This window comes from Sitophilus oryzae, unplaced genomic scaffold, assembly GCF_002938485.1.
Source record: "Sitophilus oryzae breed Bouriz unplaced genomic scaffold, Soryzae_2.0 scaffold_810_pilon_pilon, whole genome shotgun sequence".
In the NCBI taxonomy this organism is placed as follows: domain Eukaryota; kingdom Metazoa; phylum Arthropoda; class Insecta; order Coleoptera; family Curculionidae; genus Sitophilus; species Sitophilus oryzae.
In genome coordinates, this window is record NW_022147429.1 from 5,530,190 (window position 1) to 5,557,940 (window position 27,751).

General features: G+C 34.0%; 1 protein-coding gene across 6 annotated transcripts; it reads right to left on the reverse strand.

Moving 5' to 3' along the window:
• LOC115889035 (ATPase family AAA domain-containing protein 2-like) lies at positions 1–27,444 on the reverse strand. Of its 6 annotated transcripts, none has more exons than XM_030908944.1 (24): positions 27,225–27,444; positions 26,457–26,537; positions 25,894–26,107; positions 18,587–18,725; positions 18,386–18,513; positions 18,180–18,322; positions 17,801–18,119; positions 15,822–16,046; positions 15,650–15,767; positions 15,371–15,575; positions 15,123–15,311; positions 14,819–15,067; positions 14,547–14,759; positions 14,295–14,476; positions 7,067–7,253; positions 6,778–6,963; positions 5,773–6,065; positions 4,869–5,054; positions 4,631–4,809; positions 4,371–4,567; positions 2,283–2,458; positions 2,127–2,224; positions 452–630; positions 1–384 (listed from the first exon to the last, which is right to left on the reverse strand). In XM_030908944.1, the coding sequence occupies exons 2-24, from the start codon at positions 26,517–26,519 to the stop codon at positions 307–309; spliced, it is 4,146 nt and encodes a 1,381-aa protein (XP_030764804.1). In that variant the 5' UTR covers positions 26,520–26,537; positions 27,225–27,444; the 3' UTR covers positions 1–306. The 6 variants fall into 6 exon arrangements, with proteins under 6 accessions (XP_030764804.1, XP_030764805.1, XP_030764807.1 ...); XM_030908945.1 differs by having other exon boundaries at positions 26,457–26,540; XM_030908947.1 differs by lacking the exon at positions 27,225–27,444 and adding an exon at positions 26,787–26,977.
• Between the last annotated feature and the right edge of the window lie 307 nt (positions 27,445–27,751).

A 27,751-nucleotide genomic window follows, 5' to 3' on the forward strand; every position in this document is an offset into this window, starting at 1 on the left:
AACTTTTACACATTTATATTGAGGGAAACATTTATTATTGGCCCAGCGAAAGAGGGTACATTTATATTTTTTTGTGTAATTTTTTAGTTTCAACGCCTAAAGTTACAAGACAAACTGAGCAATTTCCATATTTATTCCATGCCAACAAGTTATATAGAAATTGAATATTTTAATAAACACTGAGTTGTTCAATGTAGAAAATATAAACTAAATTATTTATAAATATATTAAGTACTATACAAAACATAAATACTGATAAAAATATAAGAAAAGTAAAAGGCAGTGCAGAAAATATTATGACAAAATTTATCTTGTAGTTGTTATGGAGGTTCGCACCTCGTTATTTGCAGCTTTTTTAAACCGAAGTAGTTCTTTGGTGAGTTCCTAAAACAAATAATTTATAATATTGTTAACTAAACAACTAAAACAAAAACAACAGAAAAACGCATACCTTAGGTAAATTGTGTCTTACAGTATTCTTGGAAAATTTTTTAATGATATTATTGAACTGATTATATAAATCAAGCAGATCAGATAAGGAAAATCCTTCTGTATACTTCACAGTTTGGTCTAAAACCTTTTCTAGCTCTATTTGAGAACAATCCACTTTAACAACCGTATTACTACTTGCTGAAACAAAAAGAAAATATAAAGAAATACTTCTATGTATTATATTATAGGTTTAAGATTTGATTTAATCCCCATTTACAATTTAAATAAATAAACATAGATGCAAAATATTGTTCATATCAAATAAACTTTTAGTCATGAGATTAAGCTTGAACGGCACAGTGTTGCTCACTTTTACTTTTACATATTTTCTTTTAATCAAAATATTTTAGGAAACAAAAACAGTTATTTACATCCACAAAAGTCACCTTCTTAACGGCACTTAAGTGACATAAAGAGCCATTACTACCGCGTTTCCGTTCAAAATATTCTAATAAAGTTGCGATTAGTTTTTTACGGCTATTAACCTATCTTGTACACTTCGCAAGAGGTTTCAAAAAGAACAATGTCCCACTGCAATGTCTGCTAGTAAACATTTTTAAGCTTAAAGTATCACAACACTATTTAAACCAAAAACTCTTAATATAAAGCTAAAGTGTCAAAACCGAATGACAATGTCAGGAAATAAATAAATAAATGCGGCAACTTGACATTTTTTACAGCAGAGCTACTACCTGAATCCTCAGCGGGAAATTTAAATTCCAGTTAGTCAGCCCGGCGCCGGCGCGCCGCGGCTTATGTCGATGGTTGGCAACAATGAATTTAAAAATCCACCAATTTAAGAATGAACAATCCAAGCACCATCGCTTACGTAACTAAAAGTTTAATTGGTATCAAATATAAGTAGGGTTAAAAAGTGGAAAATGAAGTAATGTAAGTAGATAGAAATGTTTTACTAAAAGTAATGTATTAGCTCTGATATTAGAGTATTGTATTGTCTTACTAGAAGAAGCTTTTTTTTGTTAGAGAAGAGGGGAAGCGATTTACCGCCGAAGTGTGGGGCTCGATGCAACAATGCTATACTAGCCGCAGAATACCCACTAAACCCCTCTCCTATGCTAGGTGTGGATGTCGATCGCCGTGAGGAATACGGATGCATCCACTCCTACCTTTACTAGTCACTCCGTCGACGTTGAATCGCTCTAGTAGCTCGCTTAAACTTAATCTTGATTATCACAGAATCGATTATCACTGACAGGGGCCCATGCAGGACAATTTACATAGTTCTATTACGTCTTGCGGCCACTACCTCGTCGACTTCAATAAGAATGTCGAGACACAGCTGGTCAACAGCCTTCTAACAGTGCTCATCACGCAGCATAACCGTGATGAGGCTTCCCTCAGTCAGAGGTCCTGTGATGGCTTCCGTCTCAGTTTTCAGTGCCGCATGTCGGTCGCATTCCAATAGTACGTGCCCGGCATCCTCTACATCGCCACAAGCTCCGCAGTGAGGAGAGGCAGCTTTTCCGATGCGATGCCTGTAGGCAGCGAACGTACCATGTCCGCTCAGAAACTGCACCAAGCAGCAGGTCAGTATCCCATTGTCTCTCCATAGCCATGGTCTCAGGTCTGATATCCAGCGCCTTATTAGAAGAAGCTGTACAATATAAACTTACCATTTTCATTTAAGGCTTGATCTACGTCATCAAAATATAAAGGACTATCTAAAAGTTCGGATGGACTCATTAAGTCTGATAGCCTTCTCGTAGGAGATCTACAATGAAAAAAAATCAGATTACTGATAGTCAGTGATAACTATAGTAAATATTCACCTGGCCGAATTACATGGAAGATCTGTCTTCGGAATATCACAGTTTATGCTTAGGGCAGTAGTTACATCAGAAGTTCTACTATTATCACTTTCGGGCAGTTTAGATTTAGGTTGTACCTCTACAGTACTGCTGTCGGGATCGTTTTCTTTGGACTCATCACTTGAATTTTTTTCTTTCTGAAAATATTTATATCAAGATTTATGTAAATGAATTGTTATCAATGAGAATATATACAGAGGGTACCAAAAAATTTGCAACAACTGCTATAAATTCTAAAACACTAAATATATGTTAATTTTCAAACTAACAAAGAAATTAATTTGAGAACTAATTAATTTTACTACTCTAAATAGTATTTTTAAGAAGAAAGTAATTTCAAGAGTACCAAAATGACATCAACAAGTAAACATTTCCTCAGTCGCGCGGAATTTAACCCGACAATTATATACCGTTTTATAGAATAAGGCCTGTAGAAAGGACAGTAAAGAAAATGATTGTATTAGGAATTATTCTTCTTAGATTTACTTTGTTTTGTGTAATTTTAGCTAAAAATACGATTTTTCATAAAACTTTCAAAAAATATAAGAAAATAGTAGTATATTAATGAAACTTGAACACAGATCATTAACTTCTGAACAACTTTTCTCTTAGACTTTTTTCGAAATTTTATATATACAGTATGTCCGGCGATGGGGTAGACAAAAGGATAAACATTTCTAGTTGGAAACAGAGTTTAACCTAGAACAGCAAAACCTAGAATCAAGTGTCATATAGTCCTCGAATGTCATATAATAATGGCCGTAACTGTCATGGAATTAAGCAATTAAAAATTTATCATAAATACTCCTTTTTCAAATTGAAACCCACTTTTTTTATTTCACTAGTGAAAAGGCTTTTCAATTTGTTACTTTTTGATCATACATATTCTTATACCTAAAATAAATCGTTTATCTAGCTTTCTTTGACATTAACTGTCAAATAATCGGACAATTTATTTCCAATTCTCAGAAAACGAATTATTTGAATTTTGTATATTATAAATACTGCCTGCTTAAGAGTTTATGAAGTGTATTTATAAAAATATATCTTGCATTTTCGCTCTTTAGAATATCTAATAGCTGATATTATTATTGATAATTAACCGTACAAATCGAAAAAAAAAAACGGCGTATAGTTTTGGCTTGGAAATGACAATTGATGACATACTGATTTTTCAACAATGTCATAATATATGGCCAGATACATATATTTTTACATCACTTGATGTTTAAAGTCATAGGCTATTGGTTAAAATCAAGAAAAAATATATAAAAAACTATGTATATTAATGTTTTAAAACTATATCTTAAATATCTTAAAAACGATTTATTTTAGGTACAGGAACATGTATAATCAAAAAGTAACAAATTGAAAAAACTTTTCACTAGCGAAATAAAAAAGTGGGTTATCATTTGAAACAAATACGGCCAATATTATATGACATGTGAATAATTTAATCTTTAAAATAGATAGCTACATGTCTTCTCTTTGTGGTACAGTGGTTGTAGTAATAACTAAATTTGACGTTTAGACTATACACATTTTTTTGACAGTTTTTTTCCTCTAAAAATTTTAAATAATTTTTTTTCTCAAAAACGATTGTTAGGTAGGTATTGCGTGAATTTAAGTATTAAATAAAAAATAGGGACACCCATTTAAAATAAGAAAGTTGCTGTCAATTTCCGGTATTCCCGGAAGTCGCCATATTATTTTCAGTCGATATATCTCGTAAAACAATGATGTGCAAAAAATCTCCGATCTAGATATTGTAGTTCTTTAGAAACTTGCACGTTCAGCCTGGAACACCCTGTATACTATATGTCGGATTAGATACATTTGAATATTTACTTATGCAAATGGTGGACGTCATTGATCGTCAATTTCAAGCCAACTAGACCCCGTTTTTTAGCGATCATACGGATTATGGTGAAAATAAATAATATAAAATATGATAACAAATAGTATTCTGATATTGATGCATACATTTTTTGACATTTGATAGTGCATATAATCTGATGACTAATTATTAACTACTATTACTAAACTTACAGGTTTGTTACTGATGCTTTGGGAAATATCTAGTTTGGGCTTCTTCTTTTTCTTCAGATAACCATGCTGCCAACTGAACTTGCGTTTTCTCATTGGACTGATTCGGTTTCTCTCCATTACTTTTCCGTTAACTTTGGGCCTTCCTGTATCAACCACATTCGGCCTATTTTCTGCATCAACTTCTAAGTTCATTCCATCTGTAAAAAAATATATTAATTTCTACTCATTTCTATATCATTTCGTTTATAAATGTAGTTTACCTGGCGTTATAATATAAGCTGGAAGATATTTCGAAACGCATGCATTTCTTTGTTTCCTTCTTACTTTAATATCTTGACATTTATCTTCAAAGTCGCTATCCATCTCAGTCTTGATTAATGTATAAGCATAGTCTCTTAAAGAACAAGCCCTATGTCTAATCTGTTTATCTACAGAAGTTCTAAAAAAATATATATAAAATATATACGAAATTTATAACTAACACTATTTTTATGATACCTGGCAGGATTATATTCTAAAGCATTCTGACAAATTAAGTCAATATCTGTAAGAAAGTCTTTGGCACATTCGTAACGATGGAAATCCACTTTGGTCATCATGGTTTCCAGATCCATAGGTTGCTTAATAATTTCAGTATAATCAGGTACTTCTTCTGTATCTACAGGCTTAGTAAACATAAAAAACCTAAAAAAAAATAAAAACTACATCTTACTTATTGCGATTTTGTTTAAAGAATTTAAGGACACGTTAAATCGAAAAATTTTACATAAAAACGCCCCTTATTATTAAAATAAATCACCTAAGTTTTTTCCCACTTTTCATTTACAACCTGTAAATTATAGACAACCTGTGTTCCAGCGACTAGTATTGAAAGGCAAAATATATATGTTTAATAATAGTATATTACCTACTGTAGTACTGTGTAGGAAAATGTTTCATGAACTATCAAGAGATTAACACAATCTCGAGACAGTAATGAAAACTTTCTTTCGAGGTTTGTATACTATTTTATTTACAACCACATTAATAATCAAAAAACAGGTACAATATAGTCTATACATAGAGCACGAGTTAGGGAGGATTCCGACAGACAATATAAAAAAAAACCGACAGAAATACAATTTAATTGTAAATTAAAATGACAGAAACAACTGTCACAAAATATAAAGATGCCAAAACTTGTCAATTTTTGTTTTGTGTCGTTCGTTTCGTTCGTTCTTTCGAATTTCTGCATCAAAGAAATCTACAATGCTGGCAAAAAATGATAGTAACGAACACCATTTTAAAATTAGTATCCTACCAGAAGCCAGAGAAATGGAAGAATACGAGTAAGTGAAAAAAGGTAGATAAAGACAACTTTTAAAAGTAATAATATAAATTGAAAAATAATCATTATACTTACAATTTATTGTTAGCGAGCTTTTTACACATATCTCTCAAAAATATCCTCAGTTCCCTCAGAGTATGCTCTTCAGTTTCGTAAAGTTTTTGAGCTTGTTCTTCACTTATAGGAGGAGGTGGGGGCGTGGGAGCCCTAGGTAGAGGCGGGGGACTTTTGGGGCGTTCCCTCGTTGGTCGAGGCGGTTGAAGACTGATACCGATAAGCAGTGGTTTGAAAAACAGGCGTCGCGTTTCGTGATTGGACGGTTTAATTTCGAATATTTCTTGACGATAAGGAGAAAATATGTCTTGCAACTGGAAAAAAGTCATATTGAAGCACACTAGGTCCCGACTCATCTTTTTTTATCACAATTAAAAGATAATTTTAAATTTGAAAATGTTTGTTATCTTAGTATGGACCTTGAAATCGAGAAAAAGTGCATTCTACTTTCGCAACATGACGTTATACGCGTGTTATATCGTTTCATACTTAAACGTTTATATAAAGAATAGGCTAACCATGCACATTGATTTATTATAACCCAACATAGAGGGTGTTTCAAAAAAATGTGCTATCTCTCATGTGGGAGATTCCTCACTTAAAAATAAGATTTGACGAATCTCCCCACGAGAGGTGGCACGTTTATCGAAACACCCTCTATACAATCAAAATATAAGCAAATCGGTATTTTTTAAGTAGGATTTGACCAAAGATTTATATAATCTTTTTTAAAATATTTCAAGTCAATGGGATGGTTTCAGGTTTTCCATATAAACAGAAAATAAGAGTTGAATAAATAATTATCTCCAACAGTCTTTCAGCTCACACAGACAGTGTCAGTCCAAGAAGACTTATTTTATAATTAATCATTGCTTAATCTTTAATATCTACAGAAAAATCATTAGAACAATATATCTGTATGATCGAGAAACAAATACCGTTAAACTAGCCGTACTGCACCCTACTGTCATTTAAGGTTATATTACTGATATAATTAACAATATGTGTTATAAGAGTTCAACATACCTGAGTAGGAAGATCATTATAAGTATTGATAGAAGTCGTCAAAAACAGAAGAGGAATATTTGGATCAATAGCAGCTAATTGTGACAGCAAAATAGCACGAGTCGTTTCAGATGTTAGTTCCCACCAAGTATCAATATTTGGAATATAAATAATACTGGGAACATTTCTTTTTGCTTCAGTGAATACCTGAAATTGGTAATATTAATATTAAAACAGATATAATATACAACATACAATGTGTAGTTAAAAATATCAGAACAAAATTAAAAATTGGGATTTTATGATTTACCTGTATACACGCATCTTCTGGGCTTCGACCTGGTTCCTTAAAAAGAGTGGCAATATCCAAAATATAGGAATGAATATGTTCCATTCTAAACAAAATAGCTGGAGCAATGTGATTAGTTTGACCATGATCAGGCCCATCTCCTGTGATTATCAATTGTGCTGGCCTTATACTGGCTGACAATTTTACTCTAAAAATAAAAAAAAATAAATGCTTAATATTTATATTAATAAAATTATTTCACAACACAGAATTATCTAATTCCTAAACTAAATAAGTATTTATACAAAAGCGACACAGGCGATTCTTTATGAACCAAATTTTAAGTGAGTTTTGGTGGGTTTATACAGTAAAATAAAATAAGAATTAAATATCTTAAGGAATTTAGTTATATGGAACATCGTAGTTGGGGTCACACAGCCATAATAAAATAACAAGTTAAAAGATTAAGAGCGCCCTCGAAGCGGAAGCGTCACATGCGAGCTATGCGATGTGATCGAATGTTTAACCATACATGGGTTATATTTATTTTATGTTGCTTTTCTCTTGAACTGCGATCGCGATCACTTGCGAAAAACTGTTTTTGGCCATTGGGGCCGAGCACGGTGTTACAATTTTCCCCCTAAAACTACTCCCCAAAAAGTACACACAATCCGCCTAAAAAATCCCGATCGATGAATTAAGCCATGGTCCATGTCCATGGTTTCAACCTTCATTTATTTGTCGCTTCTCTATAGCTAAGGTATTCTGTGATCACATTAAGTACATAATATGTATGAAAGTTTTTACAAGAACAACTTCTGTATTATTAACATGTTGAGAAAAATGTATCTTTATAAAAAATTTTGGTTGCTTTAAAATGGTTGATTCCCTTTATACAATTTTTCCAAATTTCCATAATGTTTAAGAGAAAAACAAAAAATAGGAAAATACCAAAGGAAAATACAGTTGAAGTTTTACAAAAATCTTTGAAAAGTGCTAAAAATCGAAACGCGTTTCTATGGTAATATTTCGTCTGCATTCTTTGATCTGCTTCACAAAACATCCCTCTTTAGAACTTTTTCTTTAATGGCCATAAACAGGAGTAAAAGACTAACCATCCGAACAAACACTAGAGGCGCCACCTGTCATCACAACCAAACCAAACATCGTAGTTGGGGTCACACAGCCATAATAAAATAACAAGTTAAAAGATTAAGAGCGCCCACGAAGCGGAAGCGTCACATGCGAGCTATGCGATGTGATCGAATGTTTAACCATACATGGGTTATATTTATTTTATGTTGCTTTTCTCTTGAACTGCGATCGCGATCACTTGCGAAAAACTGTTTTTGGCCATTGGGGCCGAGGAGCACGGTGTTACAATTTTCCCCCTAAAACTACTCCCCAAAAAGTACACACAATCCGCCTAAAAAATCCCGATCGATGAATTAAGCCATGGTCCATGTCCATGGTTTCAACCTTCATTTATTTGTCGCTTCTCTATAGCTAAGGTATTCTGTGATCACGTTAAGTACATAATATTGTCAAGAAAAATGGCGCATCCGCCAGAAATTAAAGATGTATTACTGGTTGCCTGCACAACCGCAACGTATCCGCCAGAAATTAAAAGAAGCCCAACAGCAGGAATACCAAACTTTGGTCGCTGCACTGGACAGAAGATATGGCGACCAACATCGACGCCAACTTTACCAGGCCCAGATCAAGACACGCCTGCAGAGGTCCGGAGAGAGTCTGCAGGAATTTGAAGCAGACTTACGTCGGCTGGTACACCTGGCATATCCAGAAGCACCGGAAGGATTTAGGGAGGAACTCGCTGCTCAGTGCTTTATCAGCGGACTGAGGGACAACGAATTAGAGAGGGCGCTGCAAATATCCCGATTTTCTACCAGCAGCGAAGCACTGGTCAGGGCGCTGGAAATCGAAGCTGCTTTTAGCGCCATCCCTAGACCGAAGATAAGATCGGTAGCGGTCGAGGAACAGCCCGAAAACACTCACAGAGGTTTGGAGGAGATGTGTAAGAAAGTCGACAAACTATGTGAGCTACTAATAAACAAGGGAGTCAGCAACACCCAGACAGAAAACCAGAGAAGATTCCAGGACATAAGGTGCTTTAGAGGTGGCAGGAATGGCCACATTAAACGGTATTGCCGCGTTCAAATGCGATCCCGTTCACCATCCAGAGAACGTAGGCACCAGGAAAACTAAAATCAGTCAATACTAAGGGGCGAGTATTGACTGGGGAGAACAGAGCCCCAAGGATTTTTTCCATTAGAAATCTAGGAAGAACCGCTGACAGTTTGGTGATCGACGGGAAAGTCAATGGAAAGGGAATCCGAATGACAGTGGACACTGGCGCTATGGTTTCGTTGGTGCGGGCTAACTCAGTGCAAGGATTGAAGCTGGTGCCTCTGAGAAGAAGAGTGTGTTTACGTACAGTTACGGGGGAAATGGCCGTTGTACGGAGAGGCTATCGTCGAACTGAAGTTAGGAAATTTGAAGTTCCAGCATAGCGTTTTAGTGGCAGATATTGAAGATGACTTCATCTTGGGCATGGATGTGATTCGTCAACATGGATTTTCGTTCGATCACCAGAGAAATATCTGAATATCGGAAATGAAGAGTTTATGTTATCTCCAGACAAGGGACCAGGAAGAATGGATGTAAGATCAGCGGAAACTGTGGTGATACCTGGTAATACCGAGAAGATCGTATTCGGTAAAGTGGAGAAAAAATCGCTGGGTGCTGTGTTGGACTGGTACAAAGTAGCGACAAGAAACAAGATAGGTACTTAGTAGGAAAATCATTGGTGAACACCGACAAGAATATACCGATCAGAATTGCGAATGTTTTCCCGAATTGTGTCAAGATCCGAAAAGGTGACAAGATAGCCATCTGCGAACCTGTAAGAAGTGTCACCCGATGTGATGAAGTGTCGTCAGCTGTTACACAAAAGGCATCCCAAGAAACACTAAAACATCTAGAACAGCCATGGGATCACCTAACACCTGAGGAGAAACAGAAGGCCAAGCAGTTCCTGCTAAAGCATGGCAGTATTTTGAGAAGAACAACAGTGGAAGAACGGATTTTGTGAAGCACCGGATTAATACTGGTCATGCTCAGCCGATTCGACAACGTCCTAGAAGGGTGCCCCTTTCCAAACAACAAGAAATGGAGACAATGGTAGATAAGATGCTAGAAGATGGAGTTATCGAAGAATCATCGAGTCCATGGTCATCTCCTGTTGTTTTGGTGACGAAGAAAGATGGTAGTACACGATTCTGCGTGGACTATCGGAAGCTCAATGACGTCACTAAGAAGGACAGCTACCCACTGCCACGTATAGACGACACGTTAACCACACTGGCAGGTTCGTGCTGGTTCTCCACTCTCGACTTAAAGAGTGGATACTGGCAAGTTGGTCTGGACGAGGAAGACAAAGAAAAGACGGCTTTTTCTACAGGAAACGGACTATACCAATTCAAGGTCATGCCGTTTGGATTATGCAATGCTCCAGCCACTTTCGAACGTCTCATGGAGGTGGTGTTAAGAGGATTAACTTGGAAAACGTGCTTGGTTTACCTCGACGATGTATTGGTTATGGGAAGAACTTTTGAGGAGCATTTGCGAAAATTTAGAAGAAGTCTTCGGCCGCATAAGGAATGCGCACCTGTACTTGAACCCGAAGAAGTGTAGCTTATTCCAGCGACAAGTGGAATTCTTGGGTCATGTAGTTTCGGCAGACGGAATTTACACCGACCAGAAGAAAATCGCTGCAATTAAGGATTGGCCTAAACCTCGCGACAAACATGAACTTAGAAGTTTCCTGGGTTTATGCACCTATTACAGAAGATTTGTCAAGGGATTTGCCAATATAGCTGCACCCTTACATAGACTTACAGGTGATGAAGTCGGCTACGAATGGAACACCGATTGTGATGTAGCCTTTGGAAGACTTAAGGCGGCTTTATGTTCAAGTCCTATTCTAGCCTACCCGCAACAACAAGGGAGGTATATCCTGGATACCGACGCCAGCAATATCGGCATAGGTGCAGTGCTATCACAAGTGCAAGATGGCGAAGAACGAGTGATAGAATATTACAGTCGAGTTCTATCCAAACCAGAAAGGAATTACTGCGTTACCCGGAAGGAGCTGCTAGCAATTGTGAAGGCAGTTGATCATTTTCATAAATATCTGTACGGCCAAGAATTTTTAATTAGGACAGATCATGCGGCTCTCAAGTGGCTTATGGAGATGAAACAACCTGAAGGTCAAATAGCACGATGGCTCGAGAAGCTCCAACAGTATCACTTTACCATCCAACATCGTGCTGGAAAAATGCATGGTAACGCAGACGGTTTATCCAGAAGACCCTGTCAAACCGATTGTAAGCACTGCTGTAAAACGGAACAACGTGAAGGCACTGTCATGATAAGGAGTTTTAAACTTGGAACCGATGAACAGTGGACGACGACACAATTGAGGAAAGATCAAATGGAAGATCCAGACATCGGAGCAATACTACGGCTCAAGGAAGGTAACGGCGAGAGACCACCGTGGCAGGATATTGCGGACAGAGGGCTCGTTTTCAAAGCTCTCTGGGCTCAGTGGAATTCACTGGTTATTGAGAATGGATTGTTAAAGCGCACATGGGAAAGTGCGGATGGCAGCACAGTAACAACTCAGTTACTGGTACCAAGGAAGAAAGTTACCCAGGTATTGGAAGAAATTCACGGTGGTAAAACTGGAGCCCATCTTGGGGTAAACAAGACCTTGAGCAAGCTGAGAGATCGCTTTTACTGGGTGGATTATTGCGAAGATGTCAAGAAATGGTGTCGACAATGTAAAATTTGTGCAGCCAGCCAAGGACCAAGCACTCGATCTAGGGGAAAAATGAAACAATATAACGTTGGACTGCCATTCGAAAGAATCGCTGTTGACATTGCAGGCCCATTCCCTGAAACGCACAAGGGCAACAAGTACGTTTTAGTGGCGATGGATTATTTCAGTAAATGGCCAGAAGTTTTTGCCATTCCAAACCAAGAAGCATCGACTGTAGCTGAAGTATTAGTCATAATGTCTTCAGTAGATTTGGAATTCCTTTAGAGCTTCACACTGACCAAGGAAGGAACTTCGAGTCAAGACTGTTCCAGAAGATGTGTGATCTGCTTGGTATTCACAAGACTAGGACAACAGCTTTACATCCGCAGTCTGATGGGATGGTCGAGAGATTCAATAAGACCATTGAAGAACATCTCTCGAAAATGGTGGATGAACATCAAAGAGATTGGGATCAGCATATACCACTATTCCTAATGGCATATAGAAGTGCAGTTCACAACACCACCGGACTTTCACCATCGAAGATTTTATTTGGTCGAGAATTACGGTTGCCTTGTGACTTGGTGTTCGGATCACCAGACGACAGCACCACGAACGTAGAGGACTACGCGGATGAACTGAAGGAAAGGTTATTGGGAATTCATAAGGCCGTGAGAAGTAAGATTACGCTAGCCAGTGACCGGATGAAAGCTCGTTACGACCTCAGAGCTAATTCTACGGGATTTCAACAGGACGATATGGTATGGTTATATAACCCACAGCGCAAGAAAGGGAGGTCCCCAAAGTTAACTCCAGCATGGGAAGGTCCTTATACAGTCATCAAGAGGATAAATGATGTTGTGTACCGGATTCAACGCAGCCCTAGAAGTAAGATGAAAGTAGTTCATCTGGATCGATTGAGAGATACCAGACAGGAAACCTTGATCGGGACGATCAAATTTGAGAAGGGGCAATGTCAAGAAAAATGGCGCATCCGCCAGAAATTAAAGATGTATTACTGGTTGCCTGCACAACCGCAACGTATCCGCCAGAAATTAAAAGACTTTTTCAGGCGCCATCTTTTAGTCAAGTCGAGAAGTAAGGGAATCAGACAATAGAATTGTCTGGTATGAAGAAGTACGCTTTCCGAGAATTGGGGAAATTTCGAGAAGCAGTCAATAGAGTATATAAGCCGGAGCCATCGACAACTGAGACAGTTTTTGAAATTTGAATATACCGCGTGGAAATTGAAAATCGGACAATTTGGTGAAGGAATCTTATAAATAGTTAGTTTGTTGTGTGTTATAAGTTAGTAATTGTGTATAAAGTGAGAAAAATAAATTCGTTAAGTATTTTATCGTGAGTTTAAATTAGTGGACCCACGGAATCCGTAACAATATGTATGAAAGTTTTTACAAGAACAACTTCTGTATTATTAACATGTTGAGAAAAATGTATCTTTATAAAAAATTTTGGTTGCTTTAAAATGGTTAATTCCCTTTATACAATTTTTCCAAATTTCCATAATGTTTAAGAGAAAAACAAAAAATAGGAAAATACCAAAGGAAAATACAGTTGAAGTTTTACAAAAATTTTTGAAAAGTGCTAAAAATCGAAACGCCTTTCTATGGTAATATTTCGTCTGCATTCTTTGATCTGCTTCACAAAACATCCCTCTTTAGAACTTTTTCTTTAATGGCCATAAACAGGAGTAAAAGACTGACCATCCGAACAAACACTAGAGGCGCCACCTGTTAACAAATGGTCTAAAAATTGCAAAAATTTAATCATCTAATTTTGACACAAGGGGTCGCACTTAACTTTTTTAATTTTAATTTAGTTTTCATTGTTTTCAAAGTACATTATTAAGTTTTGTTGTATTTTGTGAATGTATAAATGTTTTGTTAGCATAAAGTAAAGATGCATCATATTAATTTAAATTATATTGCATACATATTTAAAATTAAAATATTATGACATATATGTCAGTTGCCGTCTAGAATGTCATCTTGATAACAAAAAGTTAGTTATTGTCAGAGATAGTTAAAATATTAAAAATCACAAGTTATAATTAGTAATTAGACAATTCTGTTATATTTTATATTATTTCAAAATCAAAAACATAATGGTATACAGCGTAATTTTATATGCAGCTTCAAAACAAAAATTGCTGTTATATTTTTCAGTTTTCGTTGTTAGTCGCGGAAGTTTCAGTGATTTTAGTGTTAAACAATAAAGATGATTGAATAACAATTTTAGAGAAGGCAATTTTTATAAAGAATGCATTTTTCCTAAAATATTGATAATAAAAAGTTTTAGTTCTTGTAAAGACGATTTGGGAGCATATTGCAGATAACAATATCTGTAATATTAAATCAAATAATATAAATCTAAAAATATATGACTTACTTAGATAACGATGGGTTAAATCCATGTGGAAAATTTTGTTCTAAAATATACATTATTTTTTGAAGAATAGGTGCCAGGAAGGGTTCCAAGATTGGAAGCAATTTTTTTCCTAAACCAGATACCACTCTATGAGATGCAGGTGTTATCATAGACTTAGCTCTCATGAAATCTACTTTTTCCACCTGAAAATAATTAAATTATAATTTACAGACTTATCGAGTCCAATTAAATTCCCAAATTAAGTTTAATTACCTTGACATTCTCTGGATCTAAGAGTAACTTATATTCAGAATTATAGACTTGAGGATATGTCCTTCTAAAACTTTGAATCACCGCTTCCGAACATAAAGCCCTCAAATCTGATCCACAATATCCTACAGTATTCTCAGCCAAATATCCTAATAATTCTTCACTGGGAGGTTGGTTCCAACATGATATATGAACCCTTAATATTTCTTCACGTTCCTATAAAAAAAGTGCATTACAAAAAATTAATATCTATTGTAAACTTAAAACAAACTTACTAATTTAGATGGCAGTGGGAAATATAATTCTCTATCAAATCTACCAGGTCTTCTTAAAGCTGGATCAATAGCATCAATCCTGTTTGTTGCTCCAATGACAATAACTTCACCACGATCATTCAAACCATCCATTAATGCTAAAAGTGTAGAAACTATACTGGCATGGATCTGATCTTGTCTGGATGACCTAACAGGTGCTAAACCATCTAATTCATCAAAAAATATTATTGAAGGTTTCATTTTAGCTGCCTAAAATAATAAGTAATCTTTTAATTTTCCGTACTTGAAATTTTCACATAATTACCTCTTCAAAAAGCAATCTAAGTTGTTTTTCGGATTCACCAATCCATTTACTTAATAAGTCAGCTCCTTTTCTCATGAAAAACGACACTTTCCTTGTTCCAAAACTACATTCATTCGCTAAGGCTCTAGATATTAGTGTTTTACCAGTACCAGGTGGACCATGGAATAAAACACCCCTGGGTGGCTGAATCTAAAATAAATGTTATCAAAAATGTTTATTTCTGACATTATAAAAAATATACTAATTACCTGAAACCTTTGAAAAACCTCTGGATACATCATTGGAAGCAAAATCATCTCTTTTAAACATTGAATATGAGAATCTAATCCGCCAATACTATTAAACCTTACAGACTGATCTAAAGTTTCTGGTTTTATTGGTATAATGCTACTACCGCCAGCCCCAGACTTCATTTTTTCGTTTTTAGAGTGTGGACTTTTTGGTGTTGTTTTGCTAATAATGAAAAAAAAAAAATAGAAACAAATTTAAATCATACATAAATATATAGTTTAATTTTTATTTCTTACTGGCATCTGTCTGAAGAACTAAGGGAAGAATCAGAACTTGTAGAATTCCTGCGTCTTCTAGTATATCTCTTCCTACTTGCTAATTCACGACGTTCATTTCTTAAGACTGAAGTTTGCACTTTAAACAAAAATGGTAAGAAACTTTATTTATTGTTAAAACAAATAAACTTACTGTTTTTGGGCGCCGGTTTTGGAGGACGATTTCTCAACAAGTATTTTCTGCCCTCTTCCTCACTTTCAGAACTACTCTCCATAGCTTTATCTCTCCCATTCATTTCCTGCCTTATTCTAACTCTAGTTGGTTTACTAGCTCTAGCCCTTAATTGTCTTTGTTCTTCTTCACTATCTGACAAATCTTGATCTTTTTTATTTGGACCAGTTTGAGTAATTTGATTTTCTAAAAAGTAAAATATGATATTGAGACTAAATGCATATAAAGGGTGCGTCTCAAAAGTGGCTCACCCCTATAACTTTTTTATTTTTTCAAATAAAAAAATGAGATTTGGTATGCTAGTATATAACATAAATTAGGATTGATGTATTCAATTGTTTTTGGTCACTTCCTGTTTCACCGGAAATGACTACAACTTTTGATTTTTAAATGACACCCTCGGTATATTTTTACTTCACTCTCTTTTTGACATTTTCGCTTTCAAAAAAATTGTATTTTAAGTTTCAATCTAGAGTGCCATGGCTGTGTTAAAAACACTAATTTTTAATTAAAGAGTCTTGGAAAAATAGATAGATCATCTAATGTTTTTCGTGTCTTGTCCTGGCTGGTTAAAAGATGCGCAAATCGTATTTTGAATCATATCTCAATTTTTTCAAATGGAACAAGGGTGGTTCATTAGCATATTTGGAAAAATCATTTTTTTACAAATAATTTGGTACCACACACTTAGTATTTCGAGTGAAATTGTCGTTGTAAACCGCATGTTACAATTTCAAATAAACCATCAGTATGTGAAAATTTCAAAAGTTGACATATGATATATGTCATTCAATTCAGAGTGTCATTTTCTATCGAATAAAGTAAAAAAATTGGCGCCGGGAGGGGCCGGGAGGCACGTATAGCCGCCCATACTAAAATATGTTAATAAAAAGTTGGTAGGCAGTTCTTTTAGTTTCAAAGTAAAGGAATTTTCCAATTTTTTTTATCTCAAAAACTGCGACTTTGACTGATTTTGATGTTATTACAAATTTTGTTGCAAATATTATTCTTAATCTTAAATTGAAAACCGCGTTTCGCTACCTCCCACCCCCACCAACAACTAATGGCCATTTTCTCGGGTGCCACAGTATTTTTGTGCCAAATTCGGTTAAAATCGGTTTAGCGGTTTTTAAGTTATCGTGTTACAGACGGACAGACAGACAGACACCATGAAAATATTTTGTATTTAGGCCGTGATGACCCAAATAACTCATTTTGAGTGAAATTAAAAAAACTTTTTTTTGCCGATCTTAATAGCCTACCATACTTATTGGTATGGTCGGCTAAAAATACAGAGGGTGTCATTTAAAAAAAAAGTTGTAGTTATTTCGGGTGAAACAGGAAGTGACCAAAAACAATAAATGAATGCGTCAATAAATCCTAATTTATGTAATGTATTAACATACCAAACCTTGTTTTTTATCTGAAAAAATTGGCGCCGGGAGACACGTATAGTCGCCCATACTATACTGCGACTTTGACTGATTTTGATGTTATTACAAATTTTATTGCAAATATTATTCCTAATCTTAATTTGAAAACCGCGTTTCGCTAGCTACTGTAATTTTGGAGTTACGATTTTTTAAAAATTTAACCCCCTCCCATACCGCCTTACCACCAACCCACCCCCACCAAAAACTAATGGCCAGATTCTCGGGTGCCACAGTATTTTTGTGCCAAATTTGGTTAAAATCGGTTCAGCGGTTTTTGAGTTATCGTGTTACAGACGGACAGACGGACCGACAGACAGACACCATGAAAATATTTTGTATTTAGGTCACTTATGACCCAAATAACTCATTTTGAGTGAAATTAAAAAAAAACTTTTTTTTGCCGATCCTAATAGCCTACCATACCTATTGGTATGGTCGCCTAAAAATAAAGAAGTTATAGGGGTGAGCCACTTTTGAGACGCACCCGGTATATAAAACAATATTTACCATCTTTTTTATCCTCTAAGTTAGTTTTACCATCATTATTTTCATTATCTGGTTTTGTATCATTATCTTCTCCTGTTGTTTCTTCCTCCGGTTCATCTTTTATTCTTTCTTTAGAAGTACTTTTACTTTCAACATCATTATCATCTTTACTTGCTTTGTTATTCAACTCTGAATGTCTAGTTCTAATCACTCTGTTAACTCTGCTAGTCCTGTTACTCCTTCTCCGAATTTCAGGAGTATCATCATATTCTTCGTCATAATAATATGATGGTTTTGATATTCTTCTTCTGTTAGAATATCTTGTTACCCTTTGAGGAATCTAAAAAAAATATTTAAAAAATGGTATCATTTACAAGATAAACACATTTTATAATTTTACTTCTATATTTTCATGGTCATCAGCAGCATCCCTGCTATCTTCTTCTGAATATCCTATATTAAGGTTTGGATATCCAACCTTATGCATCTGACTGTCCGCTAGCCAACTTATGTTCCTTTTCCTAGTACTTCTTTTAAGAACAGCTAAATTAAATAAACATTAATATGTTATTAATACAATTAATCACATTTTTAGAAAGTACTTACCATCACTATCAGAATCAAAGTGAATTGAAGAATGATCAGCATAACATTTCTGGCTAAGTGGTCTTAATGACAATGCTGTTCTTCTTAACAGTCGATTTTTTTTAATTAGATGATTTGATCTATGACTTCTGATATTAGAAATAAAACAAGAAAAAATCATAATGTATATTTGAGTTGCAATGTAATAATGTAAATAATTACCTTGGATTAGGATAAAACTCTTCATCAGAAAAATTTCTGTTACTAACACCCATATCATCAGTCATGTTTCTTTTAGCATATACAGCTAAGCTACTTCTTTGTAATGATATTGTTTTATGAGTACTGCCAACAGAGCGAGCTATAAATACCAATTTATTTAGTTTACTACTTACATAATTGAATTTATACAGGGTGTCCCAGAAATAAGTGCAAGTATTTTAAGGGGTGGTAGATCTCGATAAAAGAAACATATTTTTTCTTTATCGTTTTCAAATAAGTCCAAAATAACGGAGTTATTTCACTTTGAAAATTTTCAAAAAAAATGATTTTTTGCTAAAATTTTGAGAACCACTGGATCTTTTCTGGATTTTCTTTCTTGTAAATTTAATTTAATACCAATGTTGCCACATTATCAAGAAATTATGTGTTTAAACTAAAAACTAAAAAAAATTTCAAAGAATTTCAAATTTGCAATTTTTTTTTCGCAAAAAAAAACCTCAGGCGTGTTTCTGGGGGCGAACTATACTACCAGTTAAAATACTTGCACTTATTTCTGGGACACCCTGTATATAAAATATGATGAGTTAATACACTGTATTTTTTTAATAGGGTAGAATAAGGGTCCGTTCGACTTTACAGACAGTAGAATTTTAAGAAAACAAAATTTTTTCTCAAAAGTCGAGTTTTAATACGTAATTTTAGCTAAAAAAATGTGGATTATCCAGTAAATTTGAAAATATTAAAATAAAATAATGGTGCTATTTGATACCGCGAAAGAATTATGACAGATGACACAAGCATATGATGACATATAAGATGTCGCTATTTTATTCACATTGCTGTCGATTAACTGTCAATGAAAAAGTCAATGGTTGCTAGTAAGGTCCGACCGAGATCTCAGTTTCATGATTGCCAAATTAGATTATTTTTGAGCATATTGCTTCAGCTATTGATGGATCAATACTCGTAGATTAATACACCTCAATATACTCGTATGAAGTCGCGATTTTATATCCGATCCATATATGATCTGATTCAATCACGAATGGGATTTCCTGGACGGCTGAAGAACCGCATTCGTATTTCGATGCATAAACAATAAACGAAATGTTAGACGTTAGTGTCTTATTATTTTAACAGAATTGTGCTTGTGTATGAATAGGGTTACCAGATGAAAACTTGTCCACCCGGGGCACGCCTTCACAAAAATCCGGACGAAATCCGGATGTCATAATGTTTTTGCCCATTTAAAAGCAAAAATTGTATATTGTTTTATTAAGAGTTAATAAATGATACTTTTTGTGGCGAGACTGTACGTTTGACGGACATACAGCCGAGATACAAAAAGTCATTTTTACTCAGAATAGAACATGCTATTTCTTTTCAAACGCCACAAATAATATTTTAAACAATTTCAAACGTTGCAAATAATATAAAAAGATTTAAAAGTCATATCTTGTATGTAATTATATCTCGAGAAACTATAGTCACGCTCCTTTAATTTGACACTTTATGTCAGTTTAATAATATATTTTTGTACTTTTATGCTTAGGCGTAAAAGTACTTTACTTTTATGCCCATAGTGTGTTCATAGTTTATGCCTAAGCATCAAAATTACTTTTTTATATTGTCAATTCGTTGTCAATCACGTCGCATAAATTAAGACTTTTGTGTTTGAAAAAGAATGCATTTATAACTTTCAAAACGTAAAACTTACGAAGTAAAACAATGAATTTATACTACCGAATTTATCAACGATTTTTTAAGTCGTTGTATCCCTGCCTAGATTAATTATTAGATTATAATATTAGTTTCAGTAAAGTTTTTATCTGTTTTAAGTTACGCCACTGTTAAAATTTGGTTGTGTATCTAAAAGACGATCTGTAACAAGTTTTTCCACTATCAAGAGCTTCTAAAAACATACATTACCCTTAAAAACTAGTCATGTCCATTTCTATACAATACTTACGTCTAGACTTGAGTTATCTATTTCTTGAAGAATCGACACCTTAATGTTAATTAACTTTACCCTAAGAATATTAAAAAATATATTGTACGCCTCTGGCTATTGGGTGGTCTGAGACCGTATTTAAGGAACCGAAGAAGAGTCCTCCAGGCTGACTTACTCAAGTTCAATCGCTCATTTCGTTCAAGCTCAAACGCTCTTCCAAGATGTAGCCTTAACAAACATACTCTCATAGATAAATAAAAAGTTTAGATTGGAAAGTGCCCATAAGGACAATGTAAACACTATTTGGGGCTATTCTTGCAACGGTCGCGACCCAAAACTTTTTTCGGAGCAAAAAAGTTCAAAAATTTCGGAGCAGTTCGGCTTTTTCCGGAATTATATCGCCAAATATTGTTTATTCAAATTTATTATTATTTTCGTTTAATTTTATAAATAAAATACAGTGTGTTGCATACAAGAAACTTTATTTTATATAAGGACGCATGTATGCAATACCTATGAAACATTGGAAACCAACGTTATGCCACGATCCACGATGGTTTTTGCAGTTCACAGCACAGCTTTTTAAGTTTTTAATGCCACTTTTTCACAATTATCACCGGTTGGAGTAAATAAAACTTGAATTGAACTCACAAGATAGCAAATAATTACTTTGAAAATGGACGCTATAAACACTTTTCGGAATTAATTTAATGAGAGCGGTTCAGATTTTGAAAGATTATTATGATTTTTGAAGATTCTGACTTTGACAAGAGAAAATTATTTCTGTTTTTGTTTGCCGTTGTTCTTAGCGACCGCTATAGTAGCGCCAGATCGCGTATAACGGTCGCGACCCAAAATATTTACGGGCTTTCCAATCTAAACTTGTTGCATTTATCTATGCATACTCTCTTTAATTTTCGACAGTCTCTCTTTTATTTTTGACGGATTCTTGACAGTTACATTCGGCAATTTCTATATTTACTTGTAAAACTAATTGTAAAAGTTTCCCTTAAAATAAAGTATTTAAGAAAAAGTGTAAAGTGCAACGTTGCTAGAAACATCAACATTAGTTCGAACCTCAGCGTAAGAAGAAATATCAACATTAGCAGCAGATTCCTCAACACACTGGCAGAGTTCCTTACATTTTGGTGACATGGTGACAACGGTGATTCAACACAGGATCCTTAACAAAGTTACTAAATTTATTAAAACTAATATATTTTTTTGCATTATTGCGACATTTCTTAATGGGACATTAAAATCCGGACGCCAATGAAAAATTCTCCAGTACCCAACCGGACGAAGTGAAAATCCGGACATGTCCGGATTAATCCAGAGGTCTGGTAACTCTATGTATGAATATGAGTTTAAATATTTTAGATAGTTTTTTCATTATTCTTTGTATTTTTTTTGCTTCCGACGACGGAAAGAGATAAACTTTCCAAAACGTTAAGCTTTTTTTTCCTTGTTAGGCAAATTTGTATAACTGTAAACATAACTTCTGACAAGCAGTTTCCGTTTAGGTTTAACGCTTAGGTTTAACGCCAGAAGTGTTTACAAAAAATAACTATTTTATTTTGTAGATTTTCTTGCAGTGCAGTGGCGAAATACCCATATGGAATTTTTTGGAGAGATAAATTACTTGATAACCTATGCGTATTAAAAGTAAGATTGATACAGAGTTCTGAAATACAGAGTTCTAAAACCAGCAGCTTATAAATTTCTAGTCTGCACCATCGATAAGCGTCTCTAGCAAACAACTATTTAGAAAGAATATGATGAAACAAGGCATAATTTGAAAGAATACAATGCTGAAAAATTCCTGATTTTAGCCTGTAACATAGACAAAAAAAGTAATTTTAGCAGTATTCAAATTTTTGTAGTATTAAATTCCAATAAAAACATTTTCTGCATGAAAATAACGTTTTTATTATATTATTATCAGATGTTTTTTCATATAATAAACTGTTAAATAAATATTGTATCGTGACTCGGTCTCGTTTTCGGCCGGGAATTTCTTTTTCTCTTGGTCTCGGTCGAGACTAAAAATCTAGGTTCGGTCGGATCATAGTTGTTGACTCAGAATATTGTAAATACATATATTTACTTAATTTTTACGCTTATAAGGCTATTTATACGGCTCGAACTCACTGACGACCAGGTCGCAACGACCTGGCCATCGGCTGGCCGGATGTATTGCGTTTTTAGCTGCTGCCAGATGAACGACCAGTTTCAATAGAGTTGTCAAATCTAACGATTTTTTACGTTTTACCAATTAGAAAATATTGTTTCAGAAATGTTAAAATAGCCGAGTTAACTAAAAAGCAAAGTTGCTATTCACAACAAACAAAAAGCATTGTGTACGCGCGACCGACAAAAAGGGAGATATTCTGTTTATTTTTACTACTGATATGGCGCCCTTATCGACTTTAGAAGACATATTAGGGCCATCGTAAAAAAAGATCGTCAGACACTGGCTCTAAATATAAGCAGGTAGAAAGTTTAGCTTCCAGTTATTTCAATGTTTACAATATAACGAAGAATCTACAACAATAATTACTTTTATTTTTATGAATGTTTAAGTTACTTTCTTAATTTTTTTTTCAAAATAATGTACCTAGTAGAAATATAGTCTAATGAACCCTGTTAAATTAAATATAATATTTAAAATACAGTTGTCCTCCTTGTACATGACTACAATACAACTAAAAAAACTAATTTAATAAAAAAAACAAGTGGTTGTAGAAAAAATTTAAATATTATTTTTTTTATTTTTTAACATCGAAACTCAAAGGTATAATAACAGGTATCATACCAACCATAAATAGAGTAGGTATGTCATATCAAAATGTTTTGAGTTTTTACTAGAATCGACCCTTGATAAAAAAAGGGATTAGATTTAAGTTTACCTTTGATCCAGTCTGTATACTATTTCTCTGGATTTTCTGCACGTGTGCAAAAACTACACTAAAACACTATATCTTATAGAAAATAAAATATTGTGCCTTGAATTTGAGGGATTTCATCTGAAAATTATTAATTTGGAAGAAAACCGGCAATAAGCGGCAGAAAATAATATTTCCGTGCACTCTTCTGGTCGCAACGACCAACGGACGGCCAGGACGTTAGTGTGCGCTATATCATTTGATTTAATGGTTTTAGAGGTAGCTGCGGCCTGGCTGGTGCGACCTGGTCGTCAGTGTGTTCGAGCCCTAAAGAGGTTTTATTAAATTTTTATGCTTAACCTAACACATCTAGACCTTAGTTGCTGCCTCAGAATATTGTAAATACATATATTTTCTTAATTTTTACGCTTATAAAGAGGTTTTATTAAATTTTTATGCTTAACCGAGGGCTCGAACTCACTGACGACCAGGTCGCAACGACCTGGCCGTCCGTCGGCTGGCCGGATGTATTGCGTTTATAGCTGCGGCTAGACGAACGACCAGTTTCAACAGAGTTGTCAGATCTAACGATTTTTTACGTTTTACCAATTAGAAAATATTGTTTCGGAAAGAATTATGTTTCAGAAATGTTAAAATATCCGAGTTAACTAAAAAGCGAAGTTGCTATTCATGAGCTTATTAAATGTTCTAATATTAAATAATGTATTTAAAATATTCTTGGATTTTTCGTTAATAAATACTGGTGTGGTAAATGGAGGGAGTAAAATCTCCAACTCCGACTATACGATAACGTCGTTATTTCCATGTTTTTCAAATCCGCGATATTCCACCAGTCGTTTCATAACAGAATATTCTACATCCTACGTCTATGTAATTTAATATGTGTAGAGTGAGACATGTAACTCGTGAGATTTTCAGCATTATATCAATAAAGGACAAAAACAGTATTGTTCCTAAAGGCGCGTCCAGACTTTGGCATTTTAGCCCGAACGAACCGAGCGCGCATGAACAAGCAGAACAATGATATGAACTTGTACTGATGGCTCTTATCGACTTAAGACGTAAACATATTAGGGCCATCGTAAAAAAGTCGTCAGACACTGGCTCTAAATATGAGCGGGTAGAAAGTTTAGCTTCCAGTTATTTCAATGTTTACAATATAAATTCCTCTTTTTTATTGTTACTGAGAATCTACAACAGTAAATATTTCTATTTTTATGAATGTTTAAGTTACTTTTACTCTTAATTTTTTTTAAACATAATGTACCTAGTAGAAATATATCTAATGAACCCTGTTTGAAAAACGTTAAATTAAATATAATATTTAAAATACAATTGTCCTCCTTGTACATGACTACAATACAACTAAAAAATAACAATTTAATAAAAAAAACATATGATTTTTTTTATTTTTTAACATCGAAACTCGAAGGTATAACAGGTATCATACCAATCATAAATAGAGTATGTCATATAAAAACGTTTTGAAATTTTACTAGGATCGACCCCTGATAAAAAAAGGGACTAGATTTAAGTTTCCCTTTGATCCAGTCTGTATACTATTTCTTTGGATTTTCTGCACGTGTGCAAAAAATACACTAAAATACTATATCTTATAGAAAATAAAATATTGTGCGTTGATTTTGAGGGATTTCATCTGAAAAATTATTCATTTGGAAGAAAACCGGCAACAAGCGGCAGAAAATTATAATATTTTAGTGCAGTCTACTGGTCGCAACGACCAACGGACGGCCAGGACGTTAGTGTGCGCGGTATCATTTGATTTAATGGTTTTAGAGGTAGCAGCGGCCTGGCCGGTGCGACCTGGTCATCAGTGTGTTCGATTTTGATCAGTGTGACAGAAAATAATATAAATGACCGGTTGACAGATAGAGAGAAAAAATCAAAAGCGGCATACAGTGTTGCCGGTTTTTTACATTTGTAGGAAAATGTGTGTAGAAAAATATAAGCTATTTTAAAATGTTTCATGTATACGATGATTATATATCTAAACTGAATATAATCTATTACAGCTGTAGTAAAATGAGTAACTAATAGTGAAAAACAAAGTTACAACCCTAAATTGCAACATTTTTCGTAAACGCCTACCTATTCGGTTTGAAATTTTGATGCAAAATCTGGCAATACCGCATAGAAGAAATGTGTGGACTCAATTTTTATCTCTTTTTAATACATTTGATTTTCCATTACGCTATCTACATTACTGTCTTACATGTTAAAATCCAGACCGCACAGTTTCGATGACCAAATCGGTATAATATAATTAAGTGCCAATATCCCCCCCCCCCCCAATATTTTTACTTAATCTGGATGGACATTTTTTTACGTTTTTACTGTCGTAATATGGACTGAAACCGAAAATAAATTGTATGTACTTAATTCTAAAGTCCAACTCAGATGTAGCAGTAAATACATAGGACTATACTTACCATTAAACTTCTTAAAATTTCTTGTAATAGTAACAACTTTTCTGCTCGGTTTAGGTCGGCCTGGTTTTCGTCTTAACACCCTCTCAGTTTTTACTAAAGGAATGTCCGACGATGTATTATCTTCACTCTTTGATTGCTCACTGTCACTTTCCTCACCTTCTTCCTCCTTGTCACTTGACGAATCTGTATCCTGCTCTTCGAGTTTAGAAGCACCCTAACAAAATGAGACCTCTATAACTATATTAGAATCATTAAAACCAATTTAGAAGCCCGTACTACACAAAACTTTTTAGAGATATTATGATTATTTAAAAAATAATAAATTTAAAAAATAATAATTTTAATACCTAAATTAAAGTAAACAATTGTTGCACAAACATTAACCCGCAATATGTACATTACATAGATGACTCTTTGATGCTGTGCCTTAATTTTTGAAACATAAATTGTGCAATTAATGCTTTTTCTTTACACTTTACACTAGAACATTAATTTTATTTAACTGCGTATGAATTTATGACTATCGACAGTGAAACCGAGAACCTAGGTATATGTACACATACCCTTGTGCGATGAGGTCTTGTAGGAGATGAGCCAATTGACTCCATACGACGAGTGTTCACCATTTTTTTCGATGATGATAGCTACTGACATAAAAACTAATTGAACTTCTTTAGATAAAAAATATATTATGTCTAATAGGTACATAAGAACATTAAAATCAATTTATTAGTTAAGATGAAATTAATAGTAATACTATTATTAGAATATGAGAATAAAACCATTTAAAAGACGCAAAGCTTAAATGCTGGTAAGCTAGAGATAAATAAGTAAATTGTAGCTGAGGTAGAAGTGTAAGAACAAAGAATAAGAAACATAAAGTATCTACTTACTTTTCAACCAAAAAATCAATAAGTGCAAACTCAATTGCTTTAATATTATGATTATACGTAAAATTATAAAATACAAGAACTTAGAAAGATACTAGTAAGAAATAGAAAGAAATGTTTTTACTTCAGCCAAAATGCATTAAAATTACAAGGACAATATATTAGAATAGATGCACTTTACGTACTTTACGTCATCGAGTTTTTACATGCAGTTTGACATGTTCCTTACGACAAAATTATAAATAAAAGATAAATGAAAGGTTTAATTCAGCTATAAATGATTTGGAAATCATTTGTACCTACATACAAAACTACTTAAAATAACCAGCCCAGCATGCAAACAATTCAAATTCAAAACAAATGTAATCGTTAGTACAAATTTTCTCTATACAGCCTATTAAAATATTTTTGATATAATAATTTTTAGCATACTTTACTTACAGTAAATGTTCTAATAATACCGTCTTTTTGTTAGAAAACACGATTTTACATTAAAATTCTAAAATAAGAATAATACACTGTTCTATAAAAGAAAATGGAAAGAATCTAAATGTTGCCAAATTTGCATTACTAACAGTCACTAACGTTATTTCACTAATCACTTTTCACTTTTGTAAAAGTAATAACAATCAATTTAGATCCATATGTTACCACATTATATTATATCTTAATTATTAATTTAATGATAAATATTTTGTATCACATTCGGACTTTTTGATGACCTATAATAGAGATCATAATAATTTTTAGATAACTATAACATTCCTATTGAACAATTTGGCATCAATGTCCATTATCAATTTAAACAATATAGCCAATATGAAAATGAAAAAAACAAAGTAACTACCTTAAAAATATCATATATAATAACTATCATATATTTTTTAAATATTAAGTAAATGTTAATATGTTTCTAAAAGCATGTAGGTCAAATTATATGGACTTTCATCATGACAATCAGTATTGCC

Excerpts from the sequence above, each read along its gene's own strand:
- LOC115889035 (XM_030908944.1), bottom strand. The coding sequence starts at position 26,519 with ATGGTGAACACTCGTCGTATGGAGTCAATTGGCTCATCTCCTACAAGA. Across the intron at positions 18,514-18,586 it reads GAGTTTTATCCTAATCCAAG|AAGTCATAGATCAAATCATC; the intron begins GTAATTATTTAC and ends TTCTAATATCAG. Across the intron at positions 7,254-14,294 it reads TTTAACCCATCGTTATCTAA|AGTAAAATTGTCAGCCAGTA; the intron begins GTAAGTCATATA and ends TTTTATTTTTAG.